The 10,647-nt window shown below is 35.8% G+C and overlaps 2 protein-coding genes across 2 annotated transcripts; both read left to right on the top strand.

Moving 5' to 3' along the window:
* Positions 1-4,115: 4,115 nt before the first annotated feature.
* LOC105811441 (olfactory receptor 52E2) lies at positions 4,116-5,051 on the top strand. The gene has a single exon (XM_012645635.1). The coding sequence runs from the start codon at positions 4,116-4,118 to the stop codon at positions 5,049-5,051; it is 936 nt and encodes a 311-aa protein (XP_012501089.1).
* A 4,328-nt stretch (positions 5,052-9,379) lies between these two features.
* On the top strand, positions 9,380-10,315 carry LOC105811356 (olfactory receptor 52J3-like). The gene has a single exon (XM_012645539.1). It carries the CDS (start codon positions 9,380-9,382, stop codon positions 10,313-10,315), a length of 936 nt encoding a protein of 311 aa, XP_012500993.1.
* The last annotated feature ends 332 nt before the right edge of the window (positions 10,316-10,647 follow it).

Raw genomic sequence — 10,647 nt, 5'->3', positions numbered from 1 at the left:
AAATAATATATCTTTAAGCAGAAACACCCATAAGAAAAGGGAATATATTAATCAGTCTATAAAAATGTCATAACCAGAGGCTTGTAGGAACCAAACTCTGTATTTTTCCCCAGGAGTAATGAATGGTTCCATATTTGCTACTTCAGTGTTTCACGGCAACTTTATAAAATATAAATATTGAGAATAGTGAGAACTGACTGTGTGTATGTGTGTGTGTGTGTGTGACATCATGCAGTATTTGTGTGCTTAGATTATATTACTTAATGTAATGTCCTCCAGGTTTATCCATGTTGTCACAAATAACAGGGTTTCTTTCTTTTTTTAAGGCTGAATAGTATTCTGTGTGTGTATGAGTGTGTACACACACACACATACACCACGTTTTCTTTGTTCCCTCTTTCACTCGGAAGAGAACTCTGGGGCTGAGGGGCTCTCTCTTGACATTGTACTGTGACAGGTTGGAGGAGGAGTCACATGGGTAAGTAAAACTGTTCTTTTCACATTTTCTAGTGTGTCTTTTTTCATTTTGTGCTGCATCAGGGTGTTGTAACTTCTCATTTGGGTTCCAGAGCTCTCACAAAGGTATTTTTGTGCATGGATAGCTGTTAAATCTGTGGTTTTGCGTGGGGAGGAGGACTATAACCTTCCATTATGTCATCTCTGACCTAACTTCACTTTTCTGCCATCGTTTCCTTAGAAGTCAGGGCTCCCTAATGCCTCTCTCTTCTTGAGTCAGGGCCTGATTATAAACTAAAATCCTCCGAGACCTTGTGTCCTTTACAAAACTGGCTCTAGGGATTTTCTATCAAAAGCTACTTTCAGGCAAAGATCAGTGCCATCATAAAGACCGAGCAGATTGCATCAAAAGAGAGGCAGGATTCTATCCTCGTGCTAAAGGTGGTGAGTCTCCCCTATCTTCCAGCTCAGAGGTGCATCCTTAAGATACAGTGATTGACAAGGAGATAGAGGGATACAAGGGTAGAAGGAAGGAAGAGGAAACAAAAGATTTGAGAAAAAGAGACTAAGGATGAAGCTTAGAGAATGAATAGTATTATGGCTAGGAAGGGTCATATAATACTAGTAAAAGATTTGGATTTCAGACTAAATCCATTTGGTGTACATTTTAGAAAAATCAGTCTCCTGATATCTAAATAATGATAGATAGCATAGTGTCTTTGGCATATGGTTCAAAGTGTCTTAAAATAAATATATGTTTTAAAGTAATGACATTTTTAGGGTCATTTAGCATTATTATCTTTATTTTATAGATGATGACAATGAAGTATAGAGATTTAAATTGTGTGTGCAAAGTCACACAGCTAGCAGGTAGTGCTTATTTAACCACAGAGTGAATAAGTTATGGAGCTAGATTTCAACACAGTGTGACTTCAGAGTTCATGCTTTTAAGCACTGCAAAATACAGTGCCATAATCAACTGAAGACATGATAATGGTTTGAACTAGTCCCATTAGGATGAGGATAAATGCAATGATTTTATGGATACTAGAGAAGGAGAATGAATAGTATTAGTTTTTAATGTGTGGACAGGAGAGGAGGATGCTCTTCAGATTTATGATGTAACCAATTCACTGAATGGTAATGACATAAGATAGACAACTAAATAATTTCATTGTTTTGTGTATGTCTTCCAATTTTTTCTACTTTTTATTCATATTACTGTCTATTTAACCAACTACTGAAACACTGCCCCCATGGTACAATTTAATAATATGAACTGAGAAATATAATTTCCCAATTATTTCATTTGCAAACACAGAATATAGTAACATTTTCTCTCTTACGAAAAAAAAAAACAGATATGTAGCTTATTTTTTTTCCTTTAGTGATTAGCTCTGCATTTATATGCTAAAGTAATTTTCTTATTTACTGAGATTCATACTTTCCTCATACTTATAGGTATGATGAAAAAGGGAAAATGTTGTTTTTACAGCTTTCTGAGACTGTTGCCTACATTTCTGTTCTTCAGTGTTGTTATTTAAGAATACAGAAAAGTTTATTTAATAAAAAAATTGACATATACATTGAAAAATGCTAAAAATAAAATTGTTTCCATGATTAAATCTTACTTTCAGTCCTTATGTCTTGCATGTTACATCTTTAAATATTCCCTATTCTACTACAAGGTAAGACCATTGCAGAAGAAACAGTATTCTTATAAACATTTCGTAGTGTGTCTTCAGCAAATAACATCTCCTGTTCTTAGCTTTGCTTTTTTTCAAAAGTTTACCATTTCCTTATAGGGATTCCCTATTTCTGCACCCGTATTGTACTGCTCATTCCATATCTGTTTATCATGGACCCTCTTCTTGGCTTTGCTTCCCTCAAATCAATGTTTATATAATATCTTGATTGTCTTCTTGAAATTGTTTTCATAATTATTATCATTCCTCTGGAATCTTCTAATGATCAAAAGAGACTTTTTACTACAAAACAATTACACATAATGAATCATTGAATGCTTTGGATATATTCCCCTAACCAATGCCATAAGCAAGGAACAATGAAAGTTTATAAGAACAGCTTAAATAACTTTAAAAATGATAGATTTTATTTGCTTCTAATAATTCAGTGCTCAAAATATTTTTTTCTTTCTCTTGTTTTTTCTTCAATGTATTTTCCATATATCTTAAACGATTAAAATCATGATTGCTTCATATTTAAAATAAAGATATTGGTATCTCTTATTCAGATGGATGTGAGTTTAAAAGAGATTATAGGTGTGATGTGTGTGTGAGGGGAGGAGAAGACTTGTACATGATGCAAATAAAGCATGAATCATCTTTTCTTTATTTGTACTCTTTCCATTTTAATTCATTACTTTCTTTTTCTAGTTCTATTAACATAATTATAAGCATTTCAAGCATCTGGTGAGTCTTTTAAATTATTTAAGGCCAATGCCCTTTATAAAATAGGGTTATATTTGTTCTCTTATATTTATTTATAAAGATTATATATGATTTTGCACAGGTTCTAACATAGCTTTGCAAGTAGTAGGCAGTACCTCAAATAAATGGTAGTTGATGTGGCTGTTTTAACTATATTTACTTTGTTACTTTGTAATAATAATGAATAAATATTACCAAATGAGCCCCTTTTAATCCTTTAAAAACACAGCTTGAACTGGAAGACGTTATGTTAAGTGATATAAGCCAGGCACAGAAAGACAAATACTGCATGTTATCAATCGTATGTGGGAGTTAAAAATAAGTTGATCTCATGGAAGTAGTGAGAAGAATTAGTGTTAACTGAGGCTGGGAAGTGTGGGTGTAGGGGGATGAACATAGGTTAGTTAAATGGGTACAAAAATAATGTTAGAAGAAATAAGTTCTAGTGTTCAATAACACAATAGGGCAACTGTAGTTTAAAAGAATTTATAGTATATTTCAAAATAACCAGAAGTGAAGATTTGGAATGTTCCCAACACAAATAAATGATACATATTTGAGGGGATGGATATGCTAATTACCTTGATTTGATCATTACACATTGTATACGCGCATCAAAATATCACATGCACTCCATAAATATGTACAACTACTATGTATCAATAATTTTTTAAATTTGCCTGCACTGAAAAATATATTTAATATTTTATTACATTTTAATGAATCTGTGTGTTCATTAATAACTAATTATCCATTTGGTGTGTTAACTACTGTGTATTATCATCTCTCCAAATGGAACAGAGCTCTATGTATGTCAAAATTGAAAATAAATTTTATTGGTGATGATGAGATAAGGTAACTATTGAAGTAGGTATTAAGGTAAAATATAGGCATACTAGCAGTGATGAAACCACTACAAATTGATACAAAAAAAAGATGACAGAAGAGATGAATATATTATGTAGAATTTTTTGTTATAATCCACTGCATAACTTCTTCCAGAGCCTTTTCATTAATAATTTGCATTTTCATGTTGTTCTTTACCTAGTACATTTCCAATTGTGCGAATGCACTGAGGAATAAAATATATACAGTTGTATGATGTTCTCATTTTTCTTTAGGTTTCCAACTCTTAGAGTTTAATGGGTGCCCTGAACATTGACAAACATACTTTTGTAAAGACCATGGACTTATGCATTCCAAAACAGAATGGTCCTTCCCAATGAAACCCAGATGCACCCTTCTTCCTTCTTGCTGCTGGGGATTCCAGGGCTAGAAACGCTTCACATCTGGATCGGCTTTCCCTTTTGTGCTGTGTACATGATTGCACTCATAGGGAACTTCACTATTCTGCTGGTGATCAAGACTGAGAAAAGCCTACACCAGCCCATGTTCTACTTCCTGGCCATGTTGGCTACCATTGACTTGGGCCTCTCAACAGCTACTATCCCTAAGATGCTCGGAATCTTCTGGTTTAGCCTCAGGGAGATCATCTTTTATGCCTGCCTCACCCAGATGTTTTTCATCCACAACTTTACTGGCATGGAGTCGGCAGTCCTCTTGGCAATGGCTTATGACCGCTATGTGGCCATCTGCAACCCACTCCGATATAGTACCATCCTCACCAATAAGGTCGTTTCTGTAATTGGTCTTGGTGTGTTAGTGAGGTCATTTATTTCTGTTATTCCATTTGTATTTCTCATTTTGCGATTGCCCTTCTGTGGGAATCATGTTATTCCCCACACCTACTGTGAGCACATGGGTCTTGCCCGTCTGTCTTGTGCCAGCATGAAGATCAATATCATCTATGGCTTGAGTGCCATTTCAATCCTAGTGTTTGACATCATAGCCATTGCCCTTTCTTATGTTCAGATACTACGTGCTGTTTTTCGTCTTCCTTCCCATGAAGCCCGACTCAAGTCCCTCAGCACGTGTGGTTCACATGTTTGTGTAATCCTTGCCTTCTATACCCCAGCCTTCTTTTCCTTTATGACACATCGCTTTGGCCAAAATGTGCCGCGCTATATCCATATACTCCTGGCCAATCTTTATGTTGTAGTGCCACCAATGCTCAATCCTGTCATATATGGAGTCAGGACCAAGCAGATCTATGACTGTGTGAAGAAAATGTTATTACGGAAATAAGAAATTTAAATAGAATAGTACCTAATATGTATAACGGGAACTGTTGAACAGAGAAACTCTTTATCATATTAAATAAACTGAATCATGTTTGGCGGAAAGGTTTATTTATTTTTGCTCCCTCCTATGTTATTGAGTTCAGAAATTTAAAGCCTAAGCTTTCTTATCCAATTCATATGATAAATTACAGCTCATTTCTTGTATGTTATTTTTGATGGCTGATGTCAGTAGATTTAAAGTAGCATTTTAAAGAGTTCACCTTATTTTTGTACATTCTTCACTTTATAGCATTCTTGTGGGTGTTTTCATGTTTCTCTTTACTTATGTCCAAGCCTCCCTGTATGTCTTTCTCTCTTCTTACTTCGCACCCAACTACTGTATCTCCGTTTTTTTTTCTTTTTTGTTCTATTGCCAGAAATATCAGTCATTTTCATTCCATCATAAGGACAATATCATAATATTTTTGATTTCATCATAAACATTATAAATATCCAAAATTGTGCCATGGAGTAAGTACTGATTTTGTACAGGGAAAGAAAGTGAGAAAATAAATGAAACCACAAATAGTTTCAATACAAATTTTTGTCTAAGGTTTGTCACAAATATATTTCATTTGTTGTGGGCCAAACTATGATTGAAACACAAAGAAACCACCTACAGCCTAGAGACATTTCTTTCTTTTCCTTTCATGGTTTTATTTGTTGTCTAACTTATTTTTAGACTCATTTTATTCTCTTTGTCCTGTCTTTAGTTAATGATTTTTTTTTTTTTGAGACAAGAGTCTCACTCTGTTGCCCTGGCTAGAGTGAGTGCCGTGGCGTCAGCCTAGCTCACAGCAACCTCAAACTCCTGGGCTCAAGCGATCTTCCTGCCTCAGCCTCCCGAGTAGCTGGGACTACTGACATGCACCACCATGCCCGGCTAATTTTTTCTATATATTTTTAGTTGTCCAGATAATTTCTTTCTATTTTTTTTAGTAGAGACGGGGTCTCACTCTTGCTCACGCTGGTCTCGAACTCCTGAGCTCAAACAATCCGCCCGCCTCTGCCTCCTAGAGTGCTAGGATTGCAGGCGTGAGCCACTGTGCCTGGCGTTTAGTTAATGATTTTAATATTAAAACTCAGGTTCAGTTCTTGTCCTGTTTTTAATATATTTTTCAAAGACCCTGAATTTCTTTATTTTATAAATATTCTTATAATTTCCATTTCATATATTTAAGCATGAAGGGCTTAATGATATAGTGCTTCTAAGGTAATTAGTATGTATTTGTAGAAAACACAAAGTAGTTGTTAGTCGTTACTAGTACCATTATTATTTGTTTTACAATGAGTTATTTATTCTACTTCTTGACAAAATTGCTACTGTTAGAGAAGTTTATGTGTTTCCATTTTTATATCACCCTCATATAAAATTCCCTGAAATTTTGACCCAGGTAAAGTACAATTAGTGTTATGTACATTTGCATGTATTTATATGTACATATATACACACACATATATACACACAAATAGGACACCAATGTACAACTAATTCATTGAGATTTTATGAAAATACTGTGATTTCCTTGAAGTTCTTATTCAAAGGAAATTGAAGAAAAATGCTAATTTACCCCACATCCATCACAAATTATATATCTATATGGATATCGATATTGATATCCATATAGATATAGATATAGATATAGATTTTTTTTTAAAACAGGGTTTTACTCTGTTGCCCAGGCTAGAGTTGAGTGGCATCATGATAACTCACTGCAACCTCAAACTCCTGGGCTCAAGCAATTCTTCTACCTTGGCCTCCCACAAGTGCGAGCCACCATGCCTGACATACATTTTTCATGCATATGTTTTAATATTACCTCTTTGACATTCAAACACAATTTTTAAATTTTGAAATACTTGTTTGCATAATTTATTCTTCTCTTCCTCCATCTATAATATGAGGGAAGTTGTTTCCACAATATTTTGTCATCTCAGCTCATACTCTTATAAACTTAATTCTGTGTTCCTTTTCTTAATTTTCTGTACCCTCATTTCTTGTATTGTAGGTGATGAATTTTATATTTATTTGAATAAATCACAATTTATTTAGTGCCTATATATTTCATATTTCTCAATGTGATTAATATTTCAGGTTATTTTATTTTTGTGACTTTTGAATTAATTTATATCAACTTACATTTAAAGTCAGTGAGGTGGACACTGCATGGAGAAGGTATGAGAGGTTTTGTCTTATTTAATAACCATGATATCTTAATAAATTATTGATGAGTGCTAAGACATAGATGTGGAAGAGGAGATGTATACATTGGTAATGTCCTAAATCTGCACTAACATAATATAATATCAAATAAAATCTGGATGTGAAATTTACTCAAGAAAAGATTTTGTTTAACTCGTATGAATACGTTTTGGTAGCATTATTTCTGTATCTCTGACTTCCTATTGACAATATGTGTGTCGGGGGAGGTATTTGAAGGGGTGTCTGCCTCCACATCAGTACCTCTGTCCCTGGTGCAAAAAGTCAGATTTTTCCCAGGAGATTTTGAGGTATTAGCCCTAGTTCCTAGAAGGCTGTGATTTCATACAGGCCCCCTGAGGGCCCTTGTAGTGATAGTATAAAACTCTCTTTCCTTTAGAGCTCTCGAGCTCCATACCTGCTGGAGGTGAGTTTCCCACTGAAGGTATGATGGAGTTGGGTAGTAATCAGAAACTCTCACTAACAGTTGAGAAGCAGGTCGTAGCTGAGCTTGTTAAGCTGATATTCTCCATATCACTACTGTAGAAAGATTTACTGATTGAAAGCTGTCTTTATTGGATCAGGCTGTGACACTTAAATTTTTAAAGTAAACATCTGCAGAGGAAACTTAAGTTGTGGTATAAATAGTAATTTTCACTCCCAAGGATAACTGCACATTAGGACATGGTCTTTAATAATAATAAAAATGATAATAATAGGAGTAAATACGGTTATCAGAGGACTGAGATTAACTGCAGATTTATGTAGCTGAATACAAAGAGGTAGGCAGAGATATAGGAAGAATGGAGATGGATTTCACACATAATCTTGCAGGATTTACTGCTGGGAAATTTGTATTTTTAAATGTCATTAATAAAAAACTTCTCAAAATTTGGACTTTTCTCTCTTACTTTTCTCTGGACTCAATTAAAGTGGAGACTGACCTTTCTTTTCTTCATTCCTCCCTCCCTCCCTCCCTCCATTCCTTCCTTTTTTCTTCCTTCTTTGTGTCTTTCCTTCCTTTCTTTTGTATTTACTTTTGGTCTTCCTTCCTTCCTTCCCTTCCTTCCTGTATATACCTCTGTCCCTTTCTTTTTTTTTATAGACCTATATTTTTTCTTCTTTCTGAAAGAAAGAAAAAAAGAAAGAGAGGGAAGGAAGTAGGAAGAAAGGAAGGAAGGAGGGGAAAGAAGAAGGAAGGAAGGAAGGAAAGGTGGGTCACACCTGCAGTAGGTAAATCAGGAAATTGGATCTTTTTAGCCTGATATTGACAACCATCATTATTTTTTCTTTATTTCTCTCAAATCTCATTTCAATGAATGTCTTCACTGCCCTGTGCAGGGAGGGATGCAATTGTTGGATATCCTGAGATATTCGTCAGAATTTGTCTACCAGTAAAAAATTTGGACTTCTTTATGAGTTTAATTCCCATTAGAATACTAATGGCAAAGAGATGCATTTCTCACCTGAGGTGATTTCTTTCCTGAAGGTGATTTCTTTCCAGCTATAATGTTTTTTATCTTTGTGCAACTATTTTAGTATTTGTGGGTATAGTACAGTGTGTCTATAAGAGTATATGAGTAAATATGGAAAGGATGAATTAATGAAGCTTAACTCTTAATTTTCAGTCTGATTTTCTAAATATGTATCATTGAAATTATTAATACTAAACAAACCAGTTTAAGAATGTGTTCCACTTATGTGTTCTGTGTGCAGGTATTGCTGTCTTTCTGCAATTTTTATAATTATATATTTAAGTAAGGTTTGATATATCTTCAAAGAAGACTGAGATCTCAGTATAACATATACTTCCTGTTTTTGAAATTTATTCCAGGTTTTGTATGGGGTTTGACCAAAGGAGTATAAAATACGATTGTCGAAAAGCTCAGAGGAAGACCTGTCACAAAGTTAATGTCCCTTCCACTTGAAAAATGCTCAGTCTGTATCTATATATGACTTTGGATTTAAGTTTTAGCATCAGGTTTTTAATGAGAAAAAAATTAAGTTTATTGGAGAGATTTTGAGCCAAGCATTTATGAATCTTAATTTTGGTTTTAGAAGTGGTCAGCTACTTCTCTTCTAATGAATGCAAGATGGTCCACACCAACACTACCACGTTCCACCCAGACACCTTTTTTCTTACAGGCATCCCAGGACTTGAGGCTTTCCATGGTTGGATTTCCCTGCCTTTTTGCTCTGTTTACTTAATGGCTCTTCTGGGCAATGCTACAATTCTACTAATCATCTGGTCCGAGCATGCTCTGCGGAATCCTATGTTCTACTTTCTAGCCATCTTATCAGCCATAGATCTAGCCCTCTCCACATCCTCTGTACCACGCATGTTGGGTATCTTCTGGTTTGCTGCACATAATATTGGTTTTGGAGCCTGTGTGGCCCAGATGTTTCTGATACACACCTTCACAGGAATGGAGTCCGCTGTCCTGCTGGCAATGGCCTTTGACCGCTATATAGCCATCTGTGCACCACTCCATTATACTACCCTTCTGACACCCCGGGTATTGGCAAGCATTGGTGTGGCTATTATAATGCGCCCAGTCCTGCTCATGTTGCCCATTCTGTACCTAATCCATCGCCTGCCCTTCTGTGAGGCTCGCATTATTGCCCACTCCTACTGTGAGCACATGGGCATCGCCAAGTTGGCCTGTGCTAGCATTCGCATCAATGCCATTTATGGGCTTTTTGTGGCTTCTTTTCTTATTTTGGATGTGGCTCTCGTCGGACTCTCCTATATGTACATTCTACGAGCTGTTTTCCACCTACCATCTCGAGATGCTCGTCACAAAGCACTGAGCACGTGTGGCTCACATGTTGGGGTCATGTGTGTTTTCTATACACCATCCCTCTTCTCCTTCCTCACTCACCGATTTGGCAAAAAAATCCCCCGTTATGTGCACATTCTTGTTGCCAACCTCTATGTGGTCATCCCGCCTGCCCTCAACCCTGTTATCTATGGCGTGAGAACGAAGCAGATTCGTGAGGGTGTCATCCGTGCTTTCACCTCAAGGTAGGGTCTCTGGTTTCTGTAGTTCTTGATGGTGTCAATATAACTGACAGAAGTCAATTTGACCCTTTACTATGAAGTCCTTTGTACGTGAAGCTCATATCAAAAATTCTGCAGATCCTAAAAGAACAAACTTTGGAATGCCTTCTGGTCTTAAATCTCCACGTTTTCTCTTCATATTGGTATTGAGTGTTTATTTGCCTGAGTGTTGGGTTCTGTTACAGTGGGGATAAACCTTCAGTTTTTAACTATGGAGATCAAGTGAAACTCCATTTCTCTGTATTGGAAAATAGGATAGCATTACAGCAGGGCACAATTAGTTGATTTCAACTGCCTTGA

Source organism: Propithecus coquereli, unplaced genomic scaffold (genome assembly GCF_000956105.1).
Source record: "Propithecus coquereli isolate 6110/MARCELLA unplaced genomic scaffold, Pcoq_1.0 Scaffold235, whole genome shotgun sequence".
Classification (NCBI taxonomy): Eukaryota; Metazoa; Chordata; class Mammalia; order Primates; family Indriidae; genus Propithecus; species Propithecus coquereli.
This window is presented reverse-complemented; position numbering and strand designations above follow the sequence as displayed.

Excerpts from the sequence above, each read along its gene's own strand:
- LOC105811356 (XM_012645539.1), top strand. The coding sequence starts at position 9,380 with ATGGTCCACACCAACACTACCACGTTCCACCCAGACACCTTTTTTCTT.
- LOC105811441 (XM_012645635.1), top strand. The coding sequence starts at position 4,116 with ATGGTCCTTCCCAATGAAACCCAGATGCACCCTTCTTCCTTCTTGCTG.